The sequence below is a fragment of the Acomys russatus genome, chromosome 2 (genome assembly GCF_903995435.1).
Source record: "Acomys russatus chromosome 2, mAcoRus1.1, whole genome shotgun sequence".
Taxonomy (NCBI): domain Eukaryota; kingdom Metazoa; phylum Chordata; class Mammalia; order Rodentia; family Muridae; genus Acomys; species Acomys russatus.
The window spans coordinates 69,927,024-69,946,672 of NC_067138.1; the positions used below are offsets into that span (position 1 = coordinate 69,927,024).

Below are 19,649 nucleotides of genomic sequence, written 5' to 3' on the forward strand. Positions count from 1 at the left end.
AAGAAAATGAAGACTATTAGGAGGCCTGAGTTGACCCTGGATGGGCTTTTGGAGCCGAGAGGGTCCCTGGTCAGCAGCAGACACAGGCGCCGCCCTGCAACAGGAAGCGGTGTCATAGCTGCGATAGCTCCATCTTACTCAAGTGGAGAAATCAGCTCGAGGCCCTAAGCGACACAGCCTCTTCTGGAACTGCTGCTCACTATTGCTCACTTTGAGCAGGATGGTGCTATGTGACTGGTGAAAACACCTACAGCAAACTATCAGAAGGGACTAAAACTGTAGCTAAATATTAACCCAACAAAAATGTTGTCTAAACTCCCCCAATACCAGAGAGGACGAAACTACAAGACACTTAGCTACATGAGGTTATGAGGATTGGGGTTTTAGCTTCTCAGTGACAACACCTCCATTGCTTTAAAAACCCCTTTAGGTTCATCCTTAGAACAGAAAATGCCGAGATCCTTACAAAATAACCCCCTTATAAAATACTGTTTTGAGGGCCAGGCATGGTGGATCACTGTGAGTTCAAGGCCAGCCTGTTCTACAAAGCGAGTTCAGGACAACCAAGGCTAACACGGAAAAACCCTGTCTTGAAAAACAAAAAAAAGCTTTGATTCTGACACTTCTGTGCAAGATGTGTTATAGAACTTTCTAGCCCATGCTTCTCACCCCTTAATCAAAGGCTAATTCTACAGGAGAGCAGCAGGAAGTATGATTTAAATAAGGCCCTCAGTTCTTGGTAAAGTTTGGCCCTGTTAAACAACTTGCTTAACCTAAGTCTCTTTTTTTTTTTCTTTTTCTTTTTTTAATTTAAAATAACTTAAAAGACTTAATTTGCCTAATTTTAGGTTTTCTTTTCTTTCTTTCTTTCTTTCTTTTTTTTTTTTTTTTTTTTTTTTTTTTTCTTTTTGAGACAGGGTTTCTCTGGCTGTCCTGGACTCACTTTGTAGACAAGGGTGGCCTCAAACTCACAGAGATCTGCCTGCCTCTGCCTCCCAAGTGCTGGGATTAAAGGCTTGCACCACCATGCCCAGCCTAATTTTAGGTTTTCAGTGAGACACAAATAGAAAATAAAGCCACTCAAGCACACTATTTACATGAAGTGAGAATGCACATACATTTAAAACCACCATATTACTTTAGCTGTTTTTCATAACAGCATTTGGTCACATCATTTGTAGTAGCATTTATTTGAAAAAGATTTAGGATTAGCTGATAATTTAGTTTTACTTGGAGTTTTCTTTTAAAATTCAGAGTAGAATAATGAGTTCTTAGTTTAGAGCGTATTTCTGGATATGTTGTTTCTTAACGCCTATCATTCACATTTTAAAAAGCATCCTCTTTTCTCTAAGTTAGGGCTATTAATGGCTCATTTGTTCGCTTTTTTGGGTTTCTTTGTTTTTTTGAGGTGCAGTCTCACAGACCTCAGACTGGTCTCAAAATCACTACCTAGGCAAGGATGGCTTTGAACTTCTGATCTTCTGTCTGTTTCTCTCGAGCTGAGATTACAGGCGTGTGCCGTCAGAGCTTGTTCGTGCAGTGCTGGGGTCAGACCCTGAGCTTCATGCATGATACATTCAGTCCAGCTTGTTGAAGGTGGTGCAGATGTTACAACGCTAAGCAATTCTGAGTCCAAAAGTGATAAGTCAAATGGCAACACAAAAAAGTTAGTCAAGGCCAGCACGGCCAAGTCCTCCGACAATACCACTTCCAAAGTTCTCAGCATCTCGGCTTCTTCTGTTTTCGCTCTCGCTTAGTCTTTCCTTTAAAGAAACAAAAACTAAGTTCCCCAAGATTCCGAAAGTCAGAGTTTGCACAGAGCTGAGTGAGAGCTTTGCCATTTGATATCACAGAGTCTCTTTAGCACAGACACTTTCTTCATTCTGGGTCAAGGCGAGGTAAAACGGGGAGAATAAGGTTCCCAAACGCAGAGTCCTGGGTGATGAAGTACCCAGATGAGTGTGCGTGCGCGTGCTGAGAAAGAGCAACAGAACAAAACCCAGAAACAGTTAAGCTATTAAGACTCACAATTTTTCAACCAAGGCATTAAAATTCCTTATCCTTTCTGAATTCCTAAGATCTAATTTATTTGTTAAAAAGCATTACTGCTAATGCTTTGTTTACACAGATAGAATAACACAATTCAGATTAACATACTGCATCAGGCACCCTTTTAGCGCCTTTCTATCTCCGCAGGACTCTTCCATCAGCAGACAGGATTGCTTTCTTCTTTGGAGTGAGAAAAAGTAGCAGACAAGTAGCAGACAAGGAGCCCGAGACAGAGGAGCAGCCTCAGAAGGGAGAACAGTGACCACTATGATTAAAATCCACCAACAAGGAGACAATGTTGGAATATAACTACTTTAAAAACTACCAGTAATTTCCCTCTTGCTAAAAATTTTTAAAAAGGGCTGTTTTTAGTAATTTGAAGTGAGATGGTCTTTATGATATCCTTTCCAATTCTGGAATTCTGCTTAAAAGCAAAGATAATTACACTATACCTCTCAAATTTTTATTTATTTGTTTGTTTGTTTTGTTTTTGTTTTTCAAGACAAGGTTTCTCTGTGTAGCCTCGGCTGTCCTGGACTCACTTTGAAGATCACACTGACCTCGAACTCACAGCAATCTGCCTGCCTCTACCTCCCGAGTGCTGGGACTAAAGGCGTGCATTGGGTTTTTCTACGTAGCCTAGGCTGGCCTGGAACTCAAGACCCTTCCATATGCACCCCTGAAGTGCTGATATTGCAGGGTTATACAGATAACCTACCTAAAAAAGAAAGATGTTTAGCCCCAGGCCTGTGGGCATCGTCAGCTACCCAAGATGAATGTAATGCTGAAGCTATCACTTTAAAGAAGAATGTCTCCAAGCTGGACCATCGCATTTACAGTCTAACAGGAAGCGCCTTTCTATATTTTCCATGCAAGCAGTGCAGACCATTATGAAAACACCCAAAGAGTAAACCAGTAAGACACTCAGCAGAGTAATGGTGTGACAAATTTAAAGATATATATGGTATTATTAAACTAGCCAGTTCAATTTTCTAGAGCATTCTGTGCGAATATTTTTGTGAATAAGAAATCCCTTGGCAAAGCACAGCAGAGAATCAATCATGAGTACTTTCATTACTACTGTCCTGGTCCTTCAATCCCTCTGAGCATAAGTGAACATCAGCAAACCGCTGCAATGATGTGTGGAACCAGTTCCTTAATATGGCTCCCCTGAGATACAGACAGTACGTGCTGGCTTCTGGAACTTGGAACTCTCCAATGAAACCAGACTGTCAGGTCCCTTTGCTCACCTGCAAAGCTGCCTTCTGCTGGGCTGCAATGTGCTGCTGCTCAGCATGGTCCCGGAAGTCCTTATTAAGAGAGGGTCTGGAGAGGGAGATGCTAAAATGGAAATCTCAGTTACTTAGCTACCAAAGAGATATATCCTTACCTTAAAAAAATAAAAATAAAAAATATAAAAATATAAAAAACATACAAGGGGATTTATTAGATTGGCACATTTTTATTATAGTAAGCTACTTTTTCAAAACTGAGGTAAAGCCAACACATAAAAATTATACATATCGGGGCTGGAGAGATGGCTCAGCGGTTAAGAGCACTGTCTGCTCTTCCAGAAGTCCTGAGTTCAATTCCGGCCAACCACTTGGTGCCTCACAACCATCTATAATGTGATGTAATGCCCTCTTCTGGCATACAGGTGTACATGCAAATAGAGCACTTATATGCCATAAATAAGTAAAATATTTTTAAATTGTATATATTTATGGTCTGTAATGTTTTAATATACATAAAATTATTAAATCAAGCTGAAAAAGCTATCCATCATGTCATATGCTAATACTTTTATTATGGACACAGATCTCAATAATTTTCAGGTACACAATTATTAACTAATCACCATGCTGTACTAAATCTGAAGAGACAGCATCTGGTGTGTTAGGTTTTTTTTGTGTGTCCTAGAAACCACACCCCAGGTTTCCAGCACACCAAACCACTGAGCTAATCCCTAAGCCTTTAGGACTTCCAATGAATCATACAGTTTTTACTATGTATGCACTTAAAAAGTTTTTTTCAATTTATTTGGTTTTTGTCAGACACATCTGGAGATCAGCTCTTTATCCCCTGTGAGTCCTGGGGATTGAGCTCAGGTTGACAGGCTTGGAGGCAAGAGCCGTCTCGTCCACTGAGCCATCTCTCAAGCCCTGTGTATTCTTTGTAGGAATAAAACAATTTCTAAGCTGAACATGGTGGTGCACTCATATGGTATCAGCATTTCAGGGGTGGACACAGGAGAATCTTGAGTTCCAAGTCAGCCAAGAGTACACAACAAACCATATCTCATAAAACTTAATAAATAAAAATTTATGGTGAGAGAGAAGCTTAGTGGTTGAGGACAGTGTCTGCTCTTCCAGAGGCCCCGAGTCTAATTCCTAGCACCCACATGGCAGCTGACAACTGTCCAACTCCAGTTCCAGGGGATCACGCAGACACACACATACACCCCAGTGCATGCAGAAACAACAACAAAAAGAAACCCAAACCAAACAAACAAAAAACTTAAAAGCACTTCCCCTCCTCTTCCCATTATCTATAATTAATATATGAAGAAAGCCTATGTTATTTGTATGGGCTTTCAAGTAGTCTATCACATAGATTTCATAATTTATAGTCCCCTACTTTTAACTATATTTGAAGAACCTCAGTCTATCATCATCCTTATTAATATTATTAACTTACTCTTTTGGATTTTTGTTTTGTCTTGTTTTTTGAGACAGAGTTTCTCTGAGTACCCTTGGCTGTCCTGGAACTCATTCTGTAGACACAGCTGGCCTTTGCCTACCTGAGTGCTAGGATTAAAGGCGTGCAGCACCACACCAGACTTTAACATTTTAAAACACTGTTAACAAACAGCACAATGCTCATCAACAGTGAACCATACTTCACTGTCCATATGATAATTAAATGTATGAAAACCATGTTGCACACAGGTTGAACAACTGTGAATTTTAAAAAAACTGACAGTTGCTTCTTCACACGATTCTGTTTGTTGGTTGGTTGGTTTATTGAGACAGAGTTTCTCTGTGTAGCCCTGGCTGTCCTGGACTCGCTTTGTAGACCAGGCTGGCCTCAAACTCACATTGATCCGCCTGCCTCTACCTCCTGAGGGCTGGGATTAAAGGCGTGCGCCACCGGCTGTTCGTGATTCTAAAGCAGCTACTAGAAAGTTGGCTCTGTGCTAAACACTGGGGCTGTGTGGATATGCCGAACAAATCTCAGACAGCAGCAGCTGTGATGAAATGGACCGCACGGGACGTAACAGGACTGAGTGGACTATGGACACAATTAGGAGTATGGTAGGGAAGCTGAAAGTGCAGACCTAATTCTAACAGTAAAGCGAGACCCCCGAAGAGTGCAAGGCAGGGCTTTCCCTGTACGTGTGATTAATAACAGCACCTCCAAAGAACAGTTAATACCTAGCTCCAGGGTGACTTGTTGAAGATTGGTTCTGCATAAGTAATTTTCTTTTCTCTTTGTCCAGTTCAGCCAAAATCGCAACTCTATTTTTATTTTGAAAACCTAAAGAAGAAAAGAAGGGAAGGGAATAAGAAGCATTTCAGACCCAGGCCGTGTAGAAACCAGAAAGCAAACTTCCTATTCTCCAACACAGCCCCAAATCCACAAGTAAGGTCTTTCTCCCAAGCATAATACAGTGCCAGATGTGGCGGGCCGTTCTCTCTAGTCTCTGCACTTGAGAGTTAGACTTCAAGGTCAGCCTGGGCTACATGAGACCCTATCTCTTTTTTGTTTGTTTGTCTTTCGAGACAGGGTTTCTCTGTGTGGCCTTGGCTGTCCTGGACTCACAGCACCCACACATGGCACCTTACAACTGTCTGTAACTCCAAGATCTGACACCTTCACAGAGACATACATGCAGGCAAAACATTAATGTTCATAAAATAAAAATAATTAAAAAAGAAATAAAACCCAGCAATGACAGCATATACTTTAATCCTAATGCTCTCAGGAGGCAGAGGCAAGAGGATTTCTGTGAATTCCAGACCAACCAGGGCTAGTTTGACACTAAAAGAAAAGGGATATGGGTAGGGGAATGTTGAGATGGCTCAGCAGTTAAGAACACTGGCTGCAGGCTGGAGAGATGGCTCCTGAGTTCAATTCCCAGCAACCATATGGTGGCTCACAACCATTTATAATGTGATCTGATGCCCTCTTCTGACATGCAGGTGTACATGCAGGCAGAGCACTGTATACATAATAAATAAATAAATCTAAAAAAAAAAAAAAAAGGAATACTGGCTGCTTTCCAGGGGACCGGGGTTCATTTCCTAACACCAAGTCTACAGTTGGCCGAGACTCTTGTCTCGAAAACAAACAGCAAGCTCTCTTACCTGTCTCTGTCATGTCGTTCCCGACCCCCCACCCCGGCCGCCCTGGGGTACCCCTTGCCCTCTTTCCTTCTCTCCTCATGTTCACTTAATAAACCTCATGTAATCTAAAAAACAAACAACACAATCTACTATTCGAGTATGAGTTTTGAGCAAAATATTTACATTATGAAACTATATAAAAGCCAACAAGTACTATTTAAGTACTAGTTGCTTACTTCAAACCTAAAATGTAAGGCAAACTAGGTAGCCTGTCTGGTTATATGATGTAACCATCTCTCATCATCAGAATTCATACAAACTCAAAGATAAACTACTTAAAAGGTTATACTCACTATGTGAGATTTTTCTTCAATACCTATGATCATGCTATAATGTGTTAACTCTCAGAAGCACAAGGATTATTTAGTGTATTATCTCAGGAACTATGTAATATCTTCACCTCTGTCGAATACAATTTTCTTAGAATCAGCATGCTAAAATGTTTTCATTTTTGAATGATAGTTTTATCTCATTCACAATTACATATTCTCATTTTAACACTCACAGAAACATTTTACTCCCATGTTTTCCTATGTCACTAAAAATTCCCAAGTAACCAGTTCTCGATGCACATCTAGGACAAAAGAGATGATAGTCACAGTCACTTTTTTTTCCTCTCTTGAGACAGGGTTTCTCTGTGTATCCTTGGCTGTCCTGGACTTGCTTTGTAGACCAGGCTGGCCTGAAACTCAGAAATGAACCCACCCCGAGTGCTAGGATTACAGGCATGCCCCCTTCCCCCACGCCCCACCTCCAGTGCTGGCATTAAAGGCGTGCGCCACCACCGCCTGGCTTATTTCTCTTTTTAAATATAGAGCTTCCGTCGGGCGGTGGTGGCGCACGCCTTTAATGCCAGCACTTGGGAGGCAGAGGCAGGTAGATCTCTGTGAGTTCGAGGCCAGCCTGGTCTACAAAGCGAGTCCAGGACAGCCAAGGCTACACAGAGAAACACTGTCTCAGAAAACCAAAAACAAACAAACAAACAAAACAAAAATAAAAACCAGAGCTTCCCTTAAAGCAGTGATTCTCAACTTTCCTAATGTTGCGAACGTGAATCTTTAGGACAGTTTCTCATTTATGGTAAACCCCCAACCGTAAAGTTATTATCACTGCTACTTTATACTATAACTTTGCTATGGTTATGAATCATAAAGTAAATATCTGATTTTCTGGATATCTGATATGACCCCTGAGGGCTTTTTTTTTTTTTTGACCTCCACAAAGGGATTGCAACCAACAGGTTGAGAACCACTGCCTTAAAGAAAACTGTTTTTTAAAAATGTGTGCGTGAAAAAAAGTGTGTGTGTGTGTGTGTGTACACATGCATGCCAGTGCACCGGAGGCCAGAACAGGGCACTGGATTCTCTGGAACTGAAATTATAGGATTACAGGCATTCCTATACCCAACGTGGGTCCTAGGAACTGAGTTCTGGTCTCTGGAAGAGAAGTAAGTGCTCTTAACTGCTGATTCACCTCTCTGGCCCCAATAATCTACTTCTTAATAACAACTATTATACTGCTTTGAAAACAGGGCTTTTAGATGCTGGAGAGATGGCTCAAGACCTAGGTTCAATTCCCACTACCTACACGGCAGCTCACAATTGTCTGTAACTCCAAATTCCAGAGGATCCACCACCCTTACAGACATACATTCAGGCAAAACACCATTACATATAAAATTAAAATAAGTTTAAAACAAAACAACAACAAAAAAAACCCTTGCCAAGCTAGTGGGGACACACAGCTTTAATCCTAGCACTCAGGTGGCAGAGGTAGGTGGATCTCTGTGAGTTCAAAGGCATCCTGGTCTTCACACAAGTGAGTACCAGGACAGCCAAAGCTACACAGAGAAGCCCTCACCCCCATAAACACAAAAACAAACAGGAAAAAAAAAAAAAAACACAACCCCAAACCTATACAAAACAGTACTTTTCCAGCCCTGTATCTATACTCCGTAAAAGGTTCAAATACAAGCCAAGCATGGTGGAACACTCCTCTAATCCCATCACTCTAGGGGGTCCAAGGCCAGCCTGGGCTACAAAGAGAAACACTGTTTCGAGAAAGCGAAAAAATAAAAATAAAGGAAAAAAGGTACAAATACAAAAAGTTTAAGAGAATTTTCATGCTCGTCACTAGAACACAGCAATGCTTGAGAAGGGTTACACTTTAAAACACAAGCCTTATTCCCTCGGCTAAAACTCGGAACTAAGCAGGGCTCAAACAGGACCCCACCCAGGAGCTATGCCAATCCATTCCTATACAGAGCCCTAAAATCAGAAGAGAGCATGCAGAGTGACTCCAAGTCAGCAGTACTCATCCCATCTCCAGGTCTTCCAGTTACCACTCTTCTGAGGAAACTGAAATGAGAGTCTCCAGTCCTCCCATGCATATTACTCAGGCTCTTCTGAAATCAAGCTAGACTTATCTGGCTGCCACATTTACCAATAAGGAAGAACTGAGACACCATCCAAGGTATAAAATAGGGAGGCAGAGTAGGTGTTTCAATAGGAAAGGTACTTGCACACAGGCTGGGCAGCCTGGGTTCAACACTGGGCCCCACACAGAGGCGGAAGGAGAGAACAGATTCTATAAAGCTGCCTCCTGACTTCCACATGTACACCAGGGCACACCGGCCTATACATAAACATGTTGCATGTAAACAACCTAAAAACAAACATAAAAAGGATACAGAAATGGTACCTCAGCCAAATCCAGTTTGATGGTTTGCCTCTGCATGTCAAATTTCTCCAAAACAGGTACAATTCTCAAGATATTACAATTTATCAACTTATGAATCCTGTAATTATTGAGAACCTACCAGATGTTCAGCACTCCCTGCATTATGAAAAGTAAGGCTTCAGTGACTGCCAAAAGCTTATCAAATTTAGAAATTCTGACTACTACTATCCTATGGAAGACTGCTAGATCTTGCCGGGCATGCTGGTGCACATCTTTAATCCCTGCACTTCGGAGGCAGAGGCAGAGGCAGGCGGATCGCTGTGAGTTCAAGGCCAGCCTGGTCTACAAAGAGAGTCCAGGACAGCCACGGCTACACAGAGAAACCCTGTCTCGAGGAAAAAAAAAAAAAAAAAAGACTGCTAGATCTGAAAGAGGGTTAAGTTTTTTTGTTTTTTTGTTTGTTTTTTTGTTTGTTTTTTTTCTTTTTTTGAGGCTTACTGACAAACCAAGGTTGATCCCAGATCAGATATGGTGGAAGAAGAGAACCAATTCCTATAAGTTGTCTCCTGACTTCTACACACATGTATAGCACAAGCACACAAATACCAATCAATTTTTTTAAAAAAGGTATTATGTGTATAGGTGTTTTGCCTGCATGTATATCTACGCACTACATGTGTGTCCACTGCCTGAGGAAGCCATATGAGGGCATCGAATCCCCTGAAACTGAAATTATAGACCATTATGAGCTGTCACATTGGTACTGGGAACTCAACCAGGCCTTCTGAAAAAGCAGCCACTACTCTTAGCCACTGAGCCATCTCTCCAGGCCCTAAATTTTAAAACATATTTTTTAAAAAAGAGGAAACCAGGCATGGTAGCACATACCTTCAATCTCAGGAGGCAGAGGACACTGGGTCTCTGTGAGTTTGAGGACAACCTGGTCTACAGAGGGAGTCCAGGACAGCCAGGGCTGCACAGAGACACAGAGAGAAAAGGAGGAGGAGGAAGAGAGCAGGAGGAAGAGAAGGAGGGGGAGGAGAAGGAAGAGGAAGAAGAACAAGAAGGAAGATGATGTGAGAAAACAAAAACATAAATGATTTATTTTAGCCCATTATTTCAGAGGGTTTGCTCATGGCTGTATGGATCGACTGTTTTGGGCGTGAGGTAAGACATAATTTCATGGTGGCAAGTGGATATGGCAGAGGAGGTTTCTTTCATGGCAGCTAGAAAGCAGACAAAACAGGGCTAAGACATTCAAAGCCCTCCCCGAACTCCAAAACCCACCTCCTCCAATTACATCCCATCCTTTCAGTCCCAGCACCTCCTAGCAGCAGTCTTTCTAAGTTCTGAATCCACCAGCTGAATAAGTCCTTGATTAGTTGGGTTCCTTATGATTTAAGTGCCTCTAAAATACCTTCACAGATCTACCCAGCGTGCTTCACCTTCTTCTAGGCTCTCTCAGTCCAACCTAGCCAATAATCAAGAACGCAATGGGTGTCTGGCCCCTGCGCTAATAATGACAAGTCATATATTGAGATTTTTTTTTGTAAATCATGTTTCATTCAGTCACTACTTAAGAGTATCTGAGGCACTTGCCAATCAACCTCCATCTAATTTCTATACACATCAACAGTGCAGAAGTATTACTATACATGGTAAAATAAATAACAAATGTTAAATTTTTTCCTGAGGAGCTGCAGAGATGGCTCAGCAATGAAGAGCACTGTGGCTATCTCAGCAGACGCAGGTTAGGCTTCCAGCACCCACATGGAGGCTCACAACTGTAATGTCAGTCTCAAAGCGATGCACAGACATACACACAGGCAAAACATTCGAAGATGTAACATAGAGTCCTAGGTTAGCCAGGTGGTGGGGGTGGTACACAATTTTAATCCCAGCACTTGGGAGGCAGAGGCAGGTAGATCTGAGTTCCAAGTCCAGCCAGATCTACAGAGTGAGCTCCAGGACAGCCAGGGCTACACAGTGAGATCCTGTTTCAAAATAAATAAACATCAATAAATGTTACTTTTCTTAAACATTTACTGTGAATCTGCAAGTTTATAGAACATGAAATGGACTCCCTCTGCTGGTGTCCAAATGCAGCAGCTCCAAGAGACCAACAAAAGTCTTTTTTTGTTTTGTTTTGTTTTCCAATATAGGGTTTCTCTGTGTAGCCCTGGCTATCCTGGATTCTCTTTGTAGACCAGGCTGGCCTCGAACTCACAAAGATCCACCTGCCTCTGCCTCCTAAGTGCTGGGATTAAAAGTGTGCGCCACCACACATGGCTAAGACCCACAGAATTTTGTTTATTTGTTTGTTTTGCTTTTCATGACAGGGTTTCTTGGCTGTCCTGGACCTCACTCTGTAGACCAGGCTGGCCTCCAGCTCAGAAACCCGCCTGCCTCTGTCTCCCAGTGCTGGGATTAAGACCTGTGTCACCACCACCTGGCTTCAATTCTTAACAGAGTAATGAAAGTCAAATGATAGATCCAACTACTCCTTAGATTTTGGTGGCATGATAGTAGACCTGACTATGAGCCAACCAAAAGCAGTATTAACAATAGCTGTTTCTAAAGCAGAGAAAAAAATTACCAGAAGAGTTTATTAAAAGCACAGGAAAATTTAAAATATGTTTTCATTGTGACTAAACTGTGTGCCTTTTTAGCATTTTTTTTTTTTTTTCTCCTTCCCTAAACGGATTTTTCTTAGTTTTCATTTTGGCTCAGTTTTGGCAAGAGGTGGGGCATACTGAGGATCAAATACAAATTACTTTAGTCTGAACCTTTCTAACTTAATTTTAAAAAGAAGTTAAAAGAGATATGTAACGTTTACCTGTGATAATGGGTCAAACATACCTAAAAGGCAAACAGTTCAGAGCTGATATGGAAAAAGACCTGCTTCAAGTATTATGCATAAAAATACTTAAAAAGTGATAATTAATACATTCTAAAGACTACATTTTACAAGCCAGGTGTAGTGGGACATACTTTTAATCCAAGCACTAGGGAGGCAGGCAGATCTCTATGTTGAAGGCCAGCCTGGTCTATTCAATAAGTTCCAGGCTACCAAGACAGCATAGCAAGACCTTGTCTAAATAAATAAATAAGTAAATAAACTTTTAAGTTGAATCTGGCACATACTTATAATCCTAGCAATTGGGAAGCAGAAGCAGGAAGATCACAGGTTCAACACATAGCTCTCAAAAAGCTGCAAAAAAATTTTGAACAAAATACATTTTCTTCAGCATTTTTTCTCCCCTTTTTGGTTCTTTGAGACAGGGTTTCTCTGTGTGGCCTTGGCTGTCCTGGACTCACTTTGTAGACCAGGATGGCCTTGAACTCACAGAGGCCTACCTCTGCCTCCCGAGCGATAGGATTAAACATGTGCGTCACTACTCCTGGCTTGAGCAAAACAGTTTTAAAAAATTAACAGCAACTTGTGCCTAACTTGATTTCATTAAGAGATAGTAACAGTGCGGTGGGTGGGTAGGGGGTCTTCCCTTTTCTGAGCAGGGGAGAGGGATGAGGGAGAGGGGATGAGACTGGGAGGAGCGAAAGGCTATGACTGGAATGTAAAGTGAATAAATAAATTAATTTTAAAAAAGACATTAACAGGTGAAATGACTGAAGCTGTTTACAGCAACAAAGATAAAGGCACAGTCTTTAACGCTGATTTCAAGGAGAAGCTGCTGGAGGAGAAAGCTGATGATGCAGGCTGGGGAGGTGGCTCAGTGGTTAAGTACTTGTTCCCAAAAGTGTGAGGACCAAGCTTAGATCCCTAGAGCCCACATGCCTGGTGTGTGGGCACCTGTGGAAGGCGGCAAGCGTACCCCCAGAGCAGGCTGGCTAGCAGGAGTGAGCCTGTCAGCAAGCCCTGGATCTGACTGAGAGACCCTGCCTCAATGAATCAGGTGAAGGGTGATGGAAGGCGATCCCCGAGGTCAACCTCGGTCTCCACATGCACACATGCCCACCCCCACACATGCAAACATGCACATACACAGATGCACACTATACAAAAATAAATGGAAAAGGGGGAAAGGTTTATGATGTGAATCACTAATCTTAACAGGTTAAAATACAGGATTAGTAATATTAAAAAAAAATGTGTAGCTGTGTTAAAGTGATTTTAAAGTGGGGGTTTCCACTTTGCTATTCATCCTTTAATTCTGGATGTAGTGACTGTTCTATATTAAATTTTCTCTACTTCAAATACATTCATTGTACGGGAGGAAGAGTTCCTAGCAATAACAGAAATCCCAGCATGCATTACCTGGTCCTGAAGGATTTGTTGCCATCTTCCTATTCTGTTTCAATTATATTCAGTGGCCACTGATCAGCACTTTACAGTCATCTGTAAAAAAATTTATGTGCACACATAAAATGCACTGGCCTTAAATCACAGCCTCAAAATTGTGAAGGACAGCTGGGCTGGGTTTGGTTTCTTAAGTCTCTTCAGAGAGACATGTAAAAAGCAGACTTAAATCAGAAATTTAACTCTGCAAATCCCTCATGCACTTTACTAAAAGAACACTTGAAGCTGTTAACACCAACATTTAGCATTACTTTAACTTACATCATTAAGATGTATTTACCAAATAGATCAACCTGTTCAAAGTATCCATATGATCAGTGCAAGGAAGAAAAATAAAATTCTATTTAAAAAAAAAAAATCTTTTATTTTTTTCCTCGACACAGGGTTTCTTTTGTAGCCCTGGCTGTCCTGGACTCGCTCTGTAGACCAGGCTGGCATCGACTCACAGAAATCCACCTGCCTCTGCCTCCCGAGTGCTGGGATTAAAGGCATGCGCCACCACGCCCGGTTTTTAAAGTTTTGTTTTTTAATTCTTAAAAAAACCTCTCCATTCATTAAATAACATATCCCATCATTTGCTGCGCTAGTGAAAGGGAAAAAAAAAACAAAAAAGGAAAGAAAGAAAGAATCTAACAAGTATCTACTCTGCAACATATACTGTGTAAAATGTTTCAAACAAAGTTTTTAATGAGCGTTTTTGTATCTATGGAGGTCAGCTGTCTGTCACAAAACTAGTAAGCCGACTCGGGCTCCTGGTTTCTTTGTGTGTGTGGTGTATACCCAGCGGTGCGCATGTGTGAGCAGGTCAGAAAAGGGCATTGGATGCCTGGCTCTATCACTCTCCACCTTGTTGCCTTGAAACAGGGTCTCTCGAGCCTGGAGCTAAGCTGGCAGCCAGCCATCTTCACCGATCCTCCAGTCTCCGCCTCCCTCGCCTCTGGTGTCCAGGCACTACAGCTACATGGGCTTCGCGAGGATTCCAAAACAGACCCTAATGCTTGGGCAGCACGTGCTCCAACCCCATGCCTTTTTACTTCTAAGTTTAGAAATAAGTTTTGTATTAGGCCGGGCCGAAATCACAAGAGAAGCTCGGCCCTTGAGTTTCATTCAAGACACGGGATGGGGAGAAAAAAGCAGTTTAACAAATTTGCGCTCTTTAAAAACGTAATGGCACAAAGAGGTAATTCCAGCACTAGGGAGGATGAGACAGAAGAACCGCCAAGTAACAGGCCAGCCAGAGCTTCACAGCCAGTCCCTATCTTCAAATAAAATAAGATAAAATAAAATAAAATTTAATTAAAAAAAAAAAAAAAAAAAAAAACAAGGCGCGAACAGGGTTGCGGAAGTAAAGAACTGTGAGCCAAAGGCACGGGGTCAAAGCAGATGCCGGGTGCATACGAATCGCGTCTCTGGAGGCTGGAGCACAGCGTGAGAGAAGCCGAGCTAACTGTGAGGACAATCAGGGCCACCCTGAGAAAGAGACCGGGTGTCCTAGGAGTCCACCCGCCAGCGAGGTGGGCGAAACCAAACGGGAAGTGAGAAGCCTTCGCCCACTAGTCCACGCGAGGCCGCTGTGCCGTGGCCCCGCACTCGGGCCACACTTTTCCTGGGGTCACTTGTCCGTTTTACTTACCAGGATGCGAGGAGCCTCGAGAAGCCTCGCTATTCCGGTTCCCTCTGTGTTAGGGGGGCGCGCCCACGCAGAACACGGCGAGAGCACAGCAATGCGCCGCACTACAACATTCCCGCCGGCACCAGCTTCCGCCTCCTGACTGACAGAGCCCACGGAGCGGAAGTCCCGCCTACCGCCTGGGCGCTTACTCCAGTTGATTCGTAGTTTAATTGCTTCATCGGTGGGAAAGGGTTTCCCTTCCGAAGAATGACAGTCGAGGAGGCTCACGGGAGATGCAGGCCCTCCTGCTGGGAGCGGGGCGGGGCGTGACGGGGCGGGGCGGGGCAGGGAGCGGGGCCCCACGCTGATAGGTCAGGAGGAGCCGGGGCCCCTAGCACTTAAACTGACCTTTTTTCCTCCAGGTTTGCAGACTAGCTGTCAGGACTTGACCCTGGTGCTAATTCACTTCAGCGGAACCTCAGAGAGAGTTTGAGCACACTTTCAAGTTTCTGGTTTGGTTTGGTTTTGGTTTTTTTCGAGACAGAGTTTCTCTGTGTAGTCTTCGCTGTCCCGGACTCACTTTGTAGACCAGGCTGGCTAGAACTCAACAGCGATCCGCCTGGCTCTGTCTCCCGAGTGCTGGGATTAGATTAAAAGCGCGCACCACCACACCCGGCAGGCACCGCTTTCTGGTTTTCACAACCATCTCAGGAATATTTTTGTTGTTTAGGATCTGAATAAATAATTATACACAAGAAGAGCACTAAACAGATACAGTTTTCACTAATGTGCATAATATGCATTTTAAAAGTGAAAGTGTCGGTCTGGAGTGGTAGCACACACCTTCAATCCCAGCACTCTTTGGAGGCAGAAATGGATCCCTCTTAGTTTGAAGCCAGCCTGGTCTACATAGCGATAGTCACGACTGCACAGGGAGACCCTGCCCCAGAGGCAAGCAAGCAAGCAAGCAAGCAAGCAAGCAAGCAAACGAAAGTGAATGTCACACCCAAGAAGCTACTGGGAATTTCCTGATGCAGCATAGTCTACAGAGTGAGTTCCAAGACCAACAGGGCTATACAGAGAAACCCTATCAGGAAACAAACTAAAGAGAAGTAAACGTGCTTTGATGTGCATCACTTACTCTGTGGTCACCAATCACTTTCCACAACTTGTACCTGGGCTCTTAAGAGTGAATGTTTGGGTGCTAGGGATGTAAGTAAGTTGGTAGGATACTTGCCTAACATACAGGGTGTCCTGAATTTGATACCTAGCACCGCCTAAAACTGGCTATGGGCCAGGCATAGTGGCTCACGTCTTTAATCGCAGCACTGGGGAGGCAGAGGCAGAGGCAGACAGATCGCTGTGAGTTCGAGGCCAGCCTGGTCTACAAAATGAGTCCAGGACAACCAAGGCTAAACAGAGAGACCCTGTCTCAGGGAAAAAAACTGGCCATGGTAGGTGCATATCCAGTGTTGAGAATTTAGTGGAAGGAGGATCTTTTGTCCAAGGGCATTCTTAGCTACATAGCAACTTTGAGGTCAGTCTTGACTACACAAAACCTTATTTCTAAAATAATAATTGGTGTTTGCTAATTTTTATGATGCACAATTTTGTTGTACAGAGTTCACGACTGAAACAGTAAGTTCAATAACAAGGATTTTGGGGGTTTTGTATTTGCTTTTGGTTTGGTTTTGTTTTGGTTTTTTGGTTTTGGTTTTGGTTTTTTGAGATACGGTTTCTCTTTGTTATTATAACCCTGGCTGTTCTGGACTGGATTTTCTTAGGAGAAATATTTTTTTTCTCCGTTGTCTGGCGAGTCAGTACAGGAACTAGGACACAGGAAGCTCCTTAGTTTCTAAGTAAGAAAAAAAAAAAAGAGGTTTAAATAGATGAAAATGCTTGCTACTCTGATCATGGCATGGTGAATGCATACATATTATTATACCTTCCTGCCTACATATGTACAATAAAAATAATAACACATTAAGATAATGGACATTCTGAAAGAACTTTGTTTAAGGAGTGGGGGAAAGTTCTTCCAGAACATTTCATAATTTCCTGGCCAATTCAATATCTCGGGGTTGGTGGGACACGATAGGGAGAAAGATAAATTTAACTTACAACCAATTGCTTTGCCTTCTATTTAGTGAACAGTAATCCTTAACTCATCTGTCTTCTCCTTGAGAGTTTTTGGAACTTCTGCAGGCCGTCCAGGGCTGCATAGAGAGACCCTGTCTCAAAAACAAGGGGAGGGAGATATTGTGAAAATTTTGTACAACCGAAAGGAGTAGTGTGCAAGGCTGAATAAGATTCATCTATGTGGGCTGGAGAGATGGCTCAGAGGTTAAGAGCACTGACTGCTCTTCCAGAGGTCCTGAGTTTGATTCCCAGCAACCACATGGTGGCTCACAGCCATCTATAATGAGATCTGGTGCCCTCTTCTGGAGTGCAGGCACATGTGCAGGCCGAACATTGTATACATAATAAATAAATAAATCTTAAAAAAAAAAAAAGATTCATCGATGTGACTGGCAGAATAGTGTGCAGATGTTAGTGTACTGCATTGTCGTTCCCACTTTGGGTCACTTGTTCTGAGGGAAGCCCATCAGCCTCCGTGCCAGGAGGTCACTGAAGCAGTGCTGTGGAAAGGGCCACATGGCGGGAGCTGAAGCAACGCTTGCACCCACAACCAGTACCGAGCGGCCGGTCTCTGGGTGAGTTGTCCTCCTTCAGCCCCAGTCAGACCTTCAGCTACCCGCAGCCTTGTTCACAGCCCTGAGCATGAGCCACAGAACCACCCAGGAAACTATTTGCACGTTTTCTTTTTCTTTTTTTTTTTTTTTTGTTGACAGAGCTATTCTCAAACTTTGGGCTCAAGTAATACCACTGCCTCCACCTTCTCAGAGTAGCTGGGCTAGGATGTATGACCCATTGGTTACTATTTATTTATTTTAAGTGTGTGTGTGTGTGTGTGTGTGTGTGTGTGTGTGTGTTGCCTGCTTGTATCTATGTGCATGTCTGGTGCCTGTGGTGTCCAGGAAAGAGTGTTGGGTTCCATGGAGCTGGATGTACCGGCGGTTGTGGATGTTGGGAGTGGAACCTAGGTCTTTTGGAAGAGCACTTAGTCATCACCATCTTGATTGTATCTCTCTGCTAAAGATCTTCTAGTCCACAGGAACAATATAAGATAATAAATACCTGTCACTTTAAGCTACTAAAGTTTGGGATGCCTCATTATACACTAATGTTATTTTTTTGTTTTTTGTTTTGTTTTGTTTTTTTTTTTGGGTTTTTCGAGACAGGGTTTCTCTATGTAGCCTTGGCTGTCCTGGACTCGCTTTGTAGACCAGGCTGGTCTCGAACTCACAGCGATCCGCCCGCCTCTGCCTCCCGAGAGCTGGGATTAAAGACGTGCGCCACCACGCCCGGCTATATACACTAATGTACGTGTGGGGGTCGGGGCTTGTCTCTGCAAATGCCACAGCCTGTAAAGTAAGGAGCTTTGTGACGCAAGAAGGAAATCCAGTTCAACGTGACTCAGGAGCCAATGTTGGTTCAAACTTCTAGAGTGTGACACTGGCTGGTTATTTGGGGCATTTAAGCTCAGTGTAATTTTGGAACTAAGTTCCCTGGTAACAATGATCTCAATCCCCATGTGCACAGCAAAGCTTAAGGAATGATGACACTGAAACTCTTCTGCAAAGCACATGTGATCTCTTCCATAGAGATGTGTTTTATAGCTTAAGGGCCCAGGAGAGGAGCTGGTGTGTCTCTGCTATACAGATAGCTAGAGGCCAGCAAGCTATGGTATGGCATCTTCCATAAGGATGGGTTCTTTTTTTTTTTTTTTTTTTAAGATTTATTTATTACGTATACAATGTTCTGCCTGCATGTAACACCCGCAGGCCAGAAGAGGGCACCAGATTGCACTGTAGATGGTTGTGAGCCATCATGTGGTTACTAGGAATTGAACTCAGAACCATCGGAAGAGCAAGCAGTGCTCTTAACCTCTGAGCCATCTCTCCAGCCCCAAAGATGGGTTCTATTGACTGAGGAACAATGCTTAAGATAAAGGTCTGAGAGGAAGAGTTGGGATAAACAAAACAGCCTGAGAGATTCAGGTATGATCTGGCCCTGCTGATAGCGGATGTGCCCAGGCTATTAACTACACCCATTCCCAGCAATCTGGGCAGAAAATTGGTATACATCTCTTCTGTTGAAGAGATAACTCTGCATGTTTAATAATCCTGGTTTCCCCAGTGCTTATCTGTGAGCACAAGGAGCTCTCATCCTCTACATAACAATATATATAATTAATATACCAAGATCAAGCTGGGCAGTGGTGGTGCATGCCTTTAATCCCAGCACTTGGAAGGCAGAGACAGGTGGGTTGCTGTGAGTTCGAGGCCAACCTGGTCCAGGACAGTCAAAGCTATACAGAGAAACCCTGTCTCAACAAACAAACCAATCAAAAAATACCAAGATCAAAAAAGTAATCCTCCCCTATTGGTACTACGGGTACTACAACGTGTCTGACATTGTTAGCCTTCCGAGAGAATTATCTAGCTAAGGGAAATGGCCTGAT

The 19,649-nt window shown here is 42.9% G+C and overlaps 1 protein-coding gene across 1 annotated transcript; it reads right to left on the reverse strand.

Moving 5' to 3' along the window:
* Positions 1–1,706: 1,706 nt before the first annotated feature.
* Inip (INTS3 and NABP interacting protein) lies at positions 1,707–13,871 on the reverse strand. Its single transcript, XM_051162766.1, has 4 exons — positions 13,411–13,871; positions 5,484–5,586; positions 3,300–3,390; positions 1,707–1,974 (listed from the first exon to the last, which is right to left on the reverse strand). Exons 1-4 carry the CDS (start codon positions 13,433–13,435, stop codon positions 1,879–1,881), a joined length of 315 nt encoding a protein of 104 aa, XP_051018723.1. The 5' UTR covers positions 13,436–13,871; the 3' UTR covers positions 1,707–1,878.
* Between the last annotated feature and the right edge of the window lie 5,778 nt (positions 13,872–19,649).

Excerpts from the sequence above, each read along its gene's own strand:
- Inip (XM_051162766.1), bottom strand. The coding sequence starts at position 13,435 with ATGGCAACAAATCCTTCAGGACCAG. Across the intron at positions 5,587-13,410 it reads AACAAATCCTTCAGGACCAG|GTTTTCAAAATAAAAATAGA; the intron begins GTAATGCATGCT and ends TTTCTTCTTTAG. Across the intron at positions 3,391-5,483 it reads ACAAGTCACCCTGGAGCTAG|CATCTCCCTCTCCAGACCCT; the intron begins GTATTAACTGTT and ends TTTCCATTTTAG.